This window comes from Podarcis cretensis, assembly GCF_951804945.1.
Source record: "Podarcis cretensis genome assembly, chromosome: 10".
Lineage (NCBI taxonomy): Eukaryota > Metazoa > Chordata > Lepidosauria > Squamata > Lacertidae > Podarcis > Podarcis cretensis.
Window position 1 is genome coordinate 71343874 of NC_137179.1, and position 12065 is coordinate 71355938.

General features: G+C 45.5%; 1 protein-coding gene across 2 annotated transcripts in view; it reads left to right on the plus strand.

Moving 5' to 3' along the window:
• The first annotated feature begins 2551 nt into the window (after nucleotides 1-2551).
• The window catches only part of RELN (reelin), a 326208-nt gene continuing 316694 nt past the window's right edge, over nucleotides 2552-12065 (plus strand). For both annotated transcript variants that reach the window (XM_079993517.1, XM_079993518.1), the window contains exon 1: nucleotides 2552-3030. In XM_079993517.1, coding sequence (XP_079849643.1) covers nucleotides 2775-3030 — 256 coding nt within the window. In that variant the 5' untranslated portion in view covers nucleotides 2552-2774. The remainder of the gene's footprint in view (nucleotides 3031-12065) is intronic.

The window sequence follows — 12065 nt, forward strand, 5'->3', positions numbered from 1 at the left end:
CATGGGTCCACCACCCCCCAAACTCAAATTATTGCTAGTTCTGTGTATTGGCATGCTAGGGAGGGAATGTTTGTTGCCTTGCATAATTTGGTCCATTTTGGAATTATCTGTGCTGGCAGGCCAGAGAGCATGCTAGGAAAATGTACTCGGAATGGGTTGTGCTGGCAATGTTATGTGAAAGGCTATTTGCCTGCACTCTGTCTGGCAGTAAAAATGGTGTTATTAGCCTGTCGTGTTTATGAGCACTGAGATTCATGGAATTGGCATTTATTTATTTATTTATTTATATTAATGGTAAGAACGGAGCCAGCTTGATTCTCATCTGTGACTTTCAAAGGTTTCTGTTTCCAAGGCATTAGACTTTTGGAATGGGCTTGTGTACTTCGCTGCAGGATGCCCCATTTACCTTCGCTGTGTTGGAAATGCCTATGTTGGGCTGTGCATTTTCACGTTCTCATCCAGCCCTGTCAACAACAACAACAACAACAACAAAAATACAGAGTTTTTAAATACCCCCCTCAATCAACACAGCTGGGAAAAATTGAGAAACGTTCTTAGGAAAAGTTATAGCAGGTGAGCTGTGGTTTGGTACAGATTTGGCAGTGCTTCCAGGTAAAACAGATGGCAATGACCTCCCTTGGGCCTGGTATGTAGAATACACATCAGATGTGTGGGAGATGGGACAGAGAGGCAGTCTGTCTGTGCGAGGAGAGGGAAAGATGTAGGCCAGCCACAAGATGCTTTCCATGTGATCAGCTTGTTCTTCCTTGAGACTGGGGGGGGGGGTATTGGCGTGGGGAGGTGAGAAAGGAAGGATATCTTTCCCTTTGCAATGAAAGTAATTCAAGAGGGACCTTCCTGGACTGTACCATTCTTGCACTTCAAAAACGCTGGCAGGTATGCTATCATTTCGAATTACAACATGTACTGAATGCTCACACTGGTTCTGTCGGGTTGCTGGTAGGGGACCAACAAAGCTACATTAAAGCCTGGAAGGTTAGCTTCTGCCTCCTGGAGCCGAGGTCTTCCTGCCAGTGCATCCTGAATGTTTGAAAGCAAATGCTTTGTTATGAAATATTCTTCTAGCCCAAGCTCTGCATTTGGCTTTTCGTTTTCCCCTCCTTTGGTCCTTCGGCGCATCTGTTCTTTTCCCCAGTGATATCGCTCTTTCAGTTACACAGGTCTGGGCTGAAGGGATGGGGAGGAAATGTCCCTGCACAAACACACAGAGCAAAAGAAATAAAACTATGTGAGCAAGAAGCTGCCAATTTAATTACATTTAGCTCTTTCCCCGCTTTTAATTGATACCAATTGCCCACTCAACTCTTTCGGACGTTAAATACCAATAATGATATTTTGCACTCTAGTAAGTTCTGGCGCTGTGAGCCTGGCAATTGGAGAAATTAAGAGCAGGGTCAGTGCAATGTAATGTTACGAAGCTGCCAGCCTTGCTTTTTCCTTTTTGTGTGTGTGTGGGGGGGGGGCTGGGCTGGGGGATCACATTTTTTTTAAAAGATCAGACATGAAGAGGATGGCAATGCTCAAAAGAACGTCCTTTCCTCTTGCTTCTGGGCTAATCATACCAAGGTTTTTGGAAAGGTTTATAATTATCAATAGTTGCACTAATGATGATGATAATAATAATAATAATAATGGGGTTTTATTCCCCAGCAGGTGCAGCTGAAGTTTCTGTGGGACTCATCCCTGGCCGAAAGAGTGTCCTTGGGTCCCTGATCCGGTGTAGTTTATAAGAGGGGAAGAAGGTTGAAATGTATAATATTGAATAAGACTGGAAAGAGGGCAGGGAATTGCTGAACTTGATTGTGTAAAGGGGAATACAGAAAAGGGAGATGTGAGGAAGTCAGGAAAGAAGGTTATAAAGACAGTAAGCAAGAAACTAGATTTTTATTTTTTCTCTGTTTCTTTTGTTTTTTCTGATTATTTTTAATATTTTTTTTTTGGACTGTGATGTTTTTGATTGTCTTTCTCTAGTGTTTTTTGTTTTTTTTTTGATTGTGATACTTGTTTTATTATGCAAAATCTTAATAAAGAAGAAGAGAGGAGAGGAGGAAGGAGAGGAGGAAGGAGAGGAGGAGAGACAAAGCCGCAGCCAAGTGGCTCTGCTCAAGTTGCCCTTCCAGATCCCGGCGCGTCTCTTCTTCACGGGCAGCAGCAACTACAACCAAGCGGGGAGGGGCTGCCCCTCCCTCGCTGCCCCCTCAGCCACCAAGGGGAATCCATTCTTTCCAGCTCCGGCGCTTTTCTGCCTCATCTTTTCCCTGGGTCTCAGTGGCTGCTTCTTTCGTCGGACTCCAGGCGGGCCTTGCCCCGCTCGCCCCTCAAGTTGCCCCCGGGAGGGCAGAGGGCGCGGTGGGCGGGAAAGACCAACCTCGCTCGCTCGCTCGCTCTCCCTCGCGCGCGCGCGCGCTCTTTCCTCGCCGCTCCCTTTCCCAATCCAAGCTACCGGCGCGCGGCTTTAAGAAGGTGTGGGGAGCGGGCGCGCGGGAGGGAGACGGAGAGGAGGAGGAGGAGGAGGAGGAGGAGGTGGTGGCAGCTGCTGCTGCTGCTGCTGCTGCTTCTGAGGCGATTTCTGTCTTTCTCTCTGTCGGCGGCGGGGAGTCGCTCGCGGGGCAGCGGCGGCGGCGGCGCCAAACTTCTGGGTCTGCCCCAATTCCTGTCAAACTTCGCTCCCCGCCTCCGCTTCTTTCTTGGGGGAGCCCCCCGCCTCTGGATGAGCGTGAGGAGCTGGCGTCGAGCGGAGCAGCGAGCCGAGCATGGAGCCCAAGCGGAGCCCGCCAGCCCCCCGGCCCCGGACTTTCCCCTCCGGGGCGCTGCTGCTGGGCGTGATGCTCTGGGCGTCGTCCCAGGTGGCCAAGGGCGCCGCGGGCTCCTACCCGCGCTTCTCGCCTTTCTTTTTCCTCTGCACCCACCACGGCGAGCTGGAAGGGGACGGCGAGCAGGGCGAGGTGCTCATTGCCCTCCACATCGCGGGAAACCCCGCCTTCTACGTGCCGGGACAGGAATACCACGGTAAGGGTCCGGGACGGGGGACGGGGGGGGGGCGCCATGCTTCTCGTCCACCTGTGAGGGGCTCCTTCAGGTCTCGGCTGCTGCTCTTTGCCTGAAGAAAGAGAGTTCGGGGGGAGGGACGGGGGGGGGTTGTTGCTGCCGGCGCGTGTTGCGCCGCCGACCCCGGCGCGCCGCACTTCAGAGAAGGGGCCACTTCGGAGCGCGCGGCGCCCGGGGGATTCCGCCGCCACTTAGGCAGCCTTCCCCGCCGGTTCGCGGCTTCTGCCCCCGGCTCTTTCTGGGTCTGGGTGCAGTGGCGTAGCGTGGGGGGTGCAGGGGGGGCCGGCTGCACCGGGCGTAACATCTGGGGGTTAGGGTTAGGGGGCGCAAATCCACGGGTTAGGGGGCGCAAATCCACGGGTTAGGGGGCGCAAATCCACGGGTTAGGGGGCGCAAATCCACGGGTTAGGGGGCGCAAATCCACGGGTTAGGGGGCGCAAATCCACGGGTTAGGGGGCGCAAATCTGGGGTTAGGGGCGCAAATCTGGGGTTAGGGGGCGCAAATCCATGGGTTAGGGGGCGCAAATCTGGGGTTAGGGGGCGCAAATCTGGGGTTAGGGGGCGCAAATCCACAGGTTGGGGGCGCAAATCCACGGGTAAGGGGGCGCAAATCTGGGGTTAGGGGGCGCAAATCCACAGGTTGGGGGCGCAAATCCACGGGTTAGGGGGCGCAAATTACTTGCCCTGCCCCGGATGCTGACAACCCACGCTACACCACTGTCTGGGTGAGAGGGTGGGTGCCTAAGGGGGGAGCCGGTGGCTTCATTCATTGAGTTCGGGGCTGGAGGCAGACGAAGACTGGCGCAGAACAAAAAAAGAACCATGGGAAAGGAGTGGGGCTCTGCCACGACCACCTTACATCTCGTTGATTTCAGTGGGTTTAGCCTGGCTAAGGCTGGATCTAGTCCTTTGGGGGGGGGGTCGCCCCTGCCTGCCCCCGCCGAACCAGGCCTGTCAGTTGGTTTGACGGGGAGAGGAAATGGATTTATGTGGTGTAACCCGAAGTACTCCCTGCCCCCCCCCAAGTCATTTTTTGGCAACGAATTTGGTTTCTTCCCTTGTTCTCCACGCAAGTCTCCCACCAGCCCCCCATCCCCACCCCCGTTGCTGCCGTTCTTCGCTTCCTAGTTTTGTCTTCAGAGCTTTTGCGCGCTCCTCCTCTTTAAAAATGAAGTCGAGACACCCTGTTATCTCCATCCCTTAATCTGCAGTCTAGAAAACTTTTCAAAAATCTATTACACTACTTTTTTCTCTTGTTTGCCACAAATCTGAAGAGGCTTTGTCTCTAGAGCAGAGAGGTTAGTGATGGGAAAAGGTGACATTGTGGAATAGCAAGAGGAAATCCTGCATTTGCATTTGTGCTTAGGACAATGATTCCAGTGTCCTTTGGTATTTTAATTTTTTTTTTAATGCTGTGTAATGTTTCAGATGTGTTTGGGGTTAATTTACTGATTCTTAAATGTGTTTTTCAATCTTAAATGTGATTTTATTTCAAATAAAAGATTTATGATGAAAAGCCATTGTGCTGTATTGGCTTGATGGACTGCTGGAATTGGGGCAGCAAGATCTGGGTTCAAATCCGTCTTAAGCCATGTGAATGACTTTGGGCTACCCACTAAACTACGTGAGGGGGGATATACATGGGTTTCACCTTCTTTTTTTATCTTCCTAACACCATCCTGAACTATTTGGAAGTGGGATGCCATTAAAAATGCTGTAGATGAAATATTAGCTAATTATTCCTCGTAAATTCATTTGTAAATTACTATAATTCCTTATTAATTTACATGGTATGTGGGTTGCGCATTGAGACAGTGTGGGGGAGTGGTGGGTTTAAGAGGGAACATTTTGGTTGTTCTGTTTGGGATCTATGCAGCATGAACCTAAGCACATCTACTCTGGGAAAAGTTCCATTGAGTTCAGTGCAATTTACTACAAAGTACTTCGCATGCTCACTTGGAGGGTAACACATGTCCTTAAGCTTGGTAGCATTTACTTCTGAGCCAACATGCTTGGGATCACAGTGTTGGTCCAGCTGTAGCCTCAAAGCCCAGAATGATTTTAAACACTGCTGCTTGTCTAAGAGTGGGTGGGAGTATTTTATATTGTATTCTACCCCAAGACTTCATGACAGGCAGGGTGGGATAAAAATCCTAATTAATAAAGGGGAAAGAAGACAGGTGCCGCTGGCTACATCCTTGTGACAGAGATTTAACATAAAGTAGTTTTATTGATTTAATTAGGACTTCAAGAACATTTAGTTGACTGGGACCTGGTCAAATAGAAACTGTTGTCTGGTATCGCCTGTAGATATTTTCAAGCTTAGCTACTTGTTAACTGTGACCTGGAAGAAAAATAAGTGATTACTTGCAGAGTTTGTATGTCATTTATGATGTAAATTATGAAGACAAATGAATCCTTGGGGGTTCCTTTCTATTTTGGTTCTGGTAGCATGACTACTAATAGCCTAGAGTGAATGTTAACCTCTCTTGTCTCAAACTGTGTGTTAAAACCTTTACTGCACTGGTGTGCAAATGCTCACTGCCCTTGTTGATACCTTTCTCTTGGGCTGTGTAGCTGGTCGTCAAAGGCATTTTTTTTTGCTTCTGGAGAATCATGCAAAAGCTCTTAGGATTTGGAAGAGAGACTTTGCACTGCCCTCAGTGGCCTTTAGAGTGTAGAGCCCCGCCTGAATAGATAGCAGTTCCATTGCTTGGTAAATGCACACAAAGAGTTGAGTGGTGCCATTTGAAGGTCACCCATTAACTTCCGTAAGAATGATCAGCCAATATGATTGTGACACAGGCTTGACCCCAGAAGTGATTGAGCTTTGTTACTCAGTGTGACCTCAAGGATGGGGATAATTTTGACGATAAATGTTGAAAGTGAGACTGTTAGGTCAGACGCTCAAAGCTGGGTTCAGTGAACCAATCAAGTTTTATTGGAAGATCCTACATTGTCCATAATTTTTTTTCTTTGTCCCTAAATGGAAGAGCTCTAGTTGTTAGGTTGAAGTGAATTTTTCACAACAAGAGGGAAATACCTTTACAGAGATAAAGAAAGCTGCTTTTGTTTTGTCGCTCTTTTATTTCTTTTCCCATAGTTCTTAGTCTTCCGGAACACTATTGCCCACTTGTTCCATTTTGCTTCTAACTGTAAGTTGTCTCATATTGAGCACTCCAGTAGCTGCTCTGTATCCAGTGGTGATGCTGGAAGTGGGAGCACATTTTGGGTGACATCACTGAGCAGCAGCTATGGGGGTGTGTGCTGAAGCCAGGGAACGGTGGGCCAAGCAGCATTGAGCTGCTGTGATGTGCAGTTGAATGATGATGGCAACTGCACATCACACTCCATCCTGTCACCACTGCTGCCACCTGCCAGTGTGTACTGGAAGGAACCTTCCTTCTTGCTTGGATGTTGCCCAGGATTGACAGCCATCACGCCATTTTCCCCTGTCAGTATTCATCCCTAGGAGATTATGTTTTTTAAAAAAGTTTAGACCCCTAGTATCCATGTTTATCACTGGAGTCATTTAGATGTAACCCCCCCTTTCTTTTATCTTTATTTTTCATTCTGTTAAACTGGTTTATCCAACACCCCCAACATGACCTAAATCTGTATATATTCTGTTAGCCTCTCAGTTCACTTAATGCACAGGATAAAGCAGAGACGGACCAATACCCTAAACATTTATTTTGATGTGTGTCCAACTGAATTAACTTGGCTTCATTTCTGTATATAAGTGCACATATTTGCAGCCTAAATCAGAGAGGGTGAAACAGGTGGAAGAAGCACTTGTATGGGGTGTGGGGAGGGAGAGGGAAGGAGTTTCATTACCTTTGGTTTGGCCATTAGCATAAAAAAAACTTTCATGAACTGCCCCTGCCATTTTCACATGAGCAAACCAAAAGTGTAGGCTTGCATAGCACAGTTCTTGGCCAGCGGCAAATTTCTGGATCTTAAGAAATGTGATCATATAAGTGCAGCTTTTTTGTTGTTGTTGTTGCCCACAAAACTACAACTCACATTTTCTATTTAAGAACCCCAAGAGCTTTTGGTTTTTTTGTTTGTATAGTAATAAAATAACAATAAATGTAGACCCTTATTATTTATTACTTCGCTCTAGACTGTACCAGGGCAACTACTTTCTCTTAGCACCCATATGTGGTATTTTGCACATCCAGAACAAAATACCTTGAGACACTATTGCTACAAAGTAAACAAGGCACATTTAACATCATAGCATGTATTATTTGTGTCTGAATTCTCTTATTTAGATGAAAGGATTTATGAAAGATCAAAACATTTCAAAGTTTTATTACAACAAGAATGCCAGGAGTTGCCTAGTGCTACTAACACATGTATATTTTAGTTTAGCCAATGACATTTGTACTCAATTGTCTGTAATGGATGCTTTCTCTCACTCTTATCAGTTTGTCCTCAAATATTTTAGATGCATAGATACTAGAAGATCATGTAGGAATGTTAGTAATATGCTATTGTTGTGGAAGGGAGGGAGGGAGAAAAACGCACACCCCTAGTGGCACCTTATCCAAATATCAGCCGAAAGCAAATGTTCATAACCCAGGTAAAATACCGTATTTTTTGCTCTATAAGACTCACTTTTTTCCTCCTAAAAAGTAAGGGGAAATGTGTGTGCGTCTTATGGAGTGAATGCAGGCTGCACAGCTATCACAGAAGCCAGAACAGCAAGAGGGATTGCTGATTTCACTGCGCAGCGATCCCTCTTGCTGTTCTGGCTTCCTAGATTCAGAACATTTCTTTTCTTGTTTTCCTCCTCCAAAAATTAGGTGCGTCTTGTGGTCTGGTGCGTCTTATAGAGCGAAAAATACGGTACTTGGGGCCTGCAGAATCTCTGGTGACCCCAATGGAGCAACTCTTAAGTACCGGTAGTTTTTCCACACTTGAGACTTAAATAAGATTTATTTTAAAAGGGTCCTTAATATGACTATAAAAAAATGTCATGTATGCATTTGATATTTCTTCCAGATTCTCTTGCACATGAACAGCATTTAGATGTGGCACAAAAAACAAGTGATGATTTGAGACGGGCTTCTTAACATCATGTGATAATGCCAAGGAATTCCCACACATTTGTAGGAGGGGGATCTGAGAGCTAAGAGCTAGAGTCTCTTATGGAAAAGGTTGGGAGAGTCAATTGAATTATATGCTCTTTTGCTTAAACTCTTCTCCCAAACTGTCAGCACAGAGTAAGCTGGATTCTGAGAGCACTTCTCAGCTGCTATTTTCAAGTAGCATTCAATCACAAACCAGCAAATTCAAGCCTTTGCAATTATAGTTGATTGGGAGGTCTGGCACAAAAAATCCGCTTCCCCAAAATACTGGACTTTTTGTGATAAGGGAAATGCACTGGGAAGTGTGAGATGGCACTCAGTTTGATGCAATGCCACCTAGCCGCCTTGCAAACAAATCAGAATGTGGTGTAATGGCTAGACTAGGACTGGAAAGACCCAAGTTCCAATCCTCATTCAGCAAATCTGGACCAGTTGCTTTCTTTCAGTCTAATCTATAAAGAACATTTGAAGCTCACAGCTTCTCCCCAAGAATTCTGGGAACTGTAGTTTCCCCTCACATAGCTACAGTTCCAGCACCCTTGGCAAACTACAGTCCCCAGGATTCTTTGGGGAAAGTCATGTGCTTTACATGTGCATTTTATGTGCTTTTAAAGGATGGTGTGGATATGTTTGGTCTCTTCTTTTGAAGATAAAAGGTGTCAGGTGAAGGGAATGGGAAAGATGGGGTATATAAATGCAAATAAGACTTATGAGCAAGCCCACATGGACATGGTGTGCTATAAATGCATGAATAGGATTCAGGCACGTAACTACTAATTAGGTAATTTCCTTCCATTTGCATTTGATGTAATATTAACACACACATTCAGACTTGAACTACCACCTTTTTTGTGAAATAAAATACTTTGTGTATTACCAGCCTGTAGCCATAATTTGTGACCAAAGTTCTCTAATTGCAAAAAAATGAGAAAGTTTTAGTTGTATTGCATACAATTGAAGGGTAAAGATATAATCAAACTGGACAAAATGTTGCACATAAAGCAAGTCAATCTCTATTATTTCTAGCTCTGCTGTCTAAAGACTCAGATCTGTAGATTAAATGCTTTTAAGAAGCAGAAAATCTGCTTTGTTAGTTAGGAGAATTGTTTTGGAATATAGATATGTACTCCTGCAACGCTCATTAGAGGTGTTGGGCTGGTTCACACTTTAAACTGACTGAGGACCCTCTTTTTGTGATTGAGGAGGCAATGTATCCCCCATTCTCCATGTGTATAACATGTAACTGAATCATGCCACAGGTTGGGTTCCTCACACATAGTCTTAATTAGTTTGATCTTTCCTCTGATGAAAGATATATATGTGCACTGTACTGATGAACATCAGGGCAATGCTTTGGATATAATGCATTTCCCTTTTATTTCTAAATGCCTTATTATATCACTCTAGTTTCCTTTCAATAAATGAATTGACTGTGCTTAATTATAATGAAAATCTGTTCTGAGCCATGCATGCCTGAAAATGCCACAAAAGTCCAGCTGTTCTGACCTAATGCTATAGAGAATCAGTATAGAAGCTGGAAAACATACACACACAGGATTTTTAAAAAGTGTTTCTTAAAACTTCAGATTAGTTCAGATTACTCTTTTTGCTTTTTAAAACAGCACCAGGAATTTGATATAAGGAAAGGTGTTGTTTGGTCCAAGGTTCCAGTGTTAAAACATAGCAAACAAATGAAACTGTGATGGTACAAATGGGGAGGGGGGCCCCCAAATCCATAGTTGGGCAGTAACTTACTTAGGAACAACTGAATCGTTGCAAAATAGTGACAGCAACAGAGTTAAAACATGGAGTGTATTCAGTTCTGGTCAACTTGAAGTCACACATAAGACAGTGCCAAAGTGAGTGAAGGCCAATACTTTGCTTTGAGAACCTGGATTGGATAGAATATACCCAGAAGCAAATCAAGGTATACCGTATTTTTCGCTCTATACGACGCACCAGACCATAAGACGCACCTAGTTTTTGGAGGAGGAAAACAAGAGGAAAAAAATTCTGAATCTCAGAACCCAGAACAACAAGAGGGATTGCTGTGCAGTGAAACCAGTGATCCCTCTTGCTCTTCTGGCTTATGGGATAGCTGTGCAGCCTGCATTCGCTCCATAAGATGCACACACATTTCCCCTTACTTTCTAGGAGGGAAAAAGTGAGTCTTATAGAGCGAAAAATACGGTAAATTGTACAGTACATATTTTTGACAAGCCAAGGCAAAAATGAAATATATAAAAGCCATTATTACATTGCTGCTGCAATTTTGAGTCGTGGGGTTCCTTACAAAGCAAGTTCATAAATTGATACTAGGCCATTGGCACAAAGCACAACTAATTCACCTTACAGTAAAATGTATGTGAGCCTTTGTTCATTCCAGCTAACTTAAATTATACTTTCACTTGGTATGAATTTGGCCTTGAAAATCTTGTTTTGGGTGGATTTTAATTTCATGTGAAAGTGCTCTGACTCTGAAAACAGTGCCCATTGGCCCCCAAAGCTTTGAGACTACAACTTTTAAGAAACATAATATTTTCCCCTGTTTGATGTCAGTCTAGAATCATAGAATTGTAGAGTTGGAAAGCGACCCTGAGGGTCATCTAGTCCAACCGCTGGAATGCAAGAAGCTCAACTAAAGTACCCATGACAGATGACTATCCAACCGCTGCTTAAAAACTTCCAAGGAAGGAGAGTCCACTACTTCCTGAGGGAGACTGTTCCACTATCAAACAACTCTTACTGTCAGAAAGTTCTTCCTGATGTTTAGTCAGAATCTGTAACTTGAATCCATTGGTTTTGGTCCTACCCTCCAGAGCAGGGGAAAACAAGCTTGCTCCGTCTTCCATGTATAAGCTCTTGAGATATTTGAAGATGGTTATCTCTCCTATCGTAGGGACGCAGGTGGCGCTGTGGGTTAAAGCCTCAGCGCCTAGGGCTTGCCGATCGAAAGGTCGGCGGTTCGAATCCCTGCGTCGGGGTGCGCTCCCGCTGCTCGGTCCCAGCGCCTGCCAACCTAGCAGTTCGAAAGCACCTCCGGGTGCAAGTAGATAAATAGGGACCGCTTACCAGCGGGAAGGTAAACGGCGTTTCCGTGTGCTGCTCTGGCTCGCCAGATGCAGCTTTGTCACACTGGCCACGTGACCCGGAAGTGTCTCCGGACAGCGCTGGCCCCTGGCCTCTTAAGTGAGATGGGCGCACAACCCCAGAGTCTGTCAAGACTGGCCTGTACGGGCAGGGGTACCTTTACCTTTACTTTATCTCTCCTATCATTCCCATCTTTTCTGAAATAACTTTTGTGAGACTTTGGCCTGTTTCACATGTTATATTTTTCCTTCACAGAGCTAATCTCCATTCAGACTAAAGCATATATACCCTTTATATATGGAATCGGAGGCACCAGTTTTTGAAGGAGAATGGGGGGGGGGGTGACGTCATGTGGAGTTGGGAGCGGAGTCAAACGTGGCCGCAGCACACCAGCAATGCAGCTTCAATGGCTAGTGGCTCCTCGTGCTGCTGCCACCACCATCTGGGGGCTGCTTCTCTGTTCCTTCCCCTCTGTTGCAAGAAGAGGAGGAGGAGAAGGAGAAGGAGCCGGCCACTGAAACTGTGCTGTGCTTGGCTCCACACTTGGCCTCCTCCACTGTTTTTGAATGTTTTTTATTATGTCAGACTCTAGGGCCAAACAGAGGTGTCACTGCACTCTGTTAGTTATGTAATCAGGAAAGAGAACAATGTCTCTCTTCCAACGGTGTCATGGGCAGCACTGCTTAGTGATCCCAAAGTTGTTATGAGAATTTCAATAGCACCTCATAAAGGCTGCAGTCTTCTTTTAACATGCTTCCTATCTTTTTGTAAACATTTCCTGCTTGTTCATATTGTTTAAGGAAAATGTTC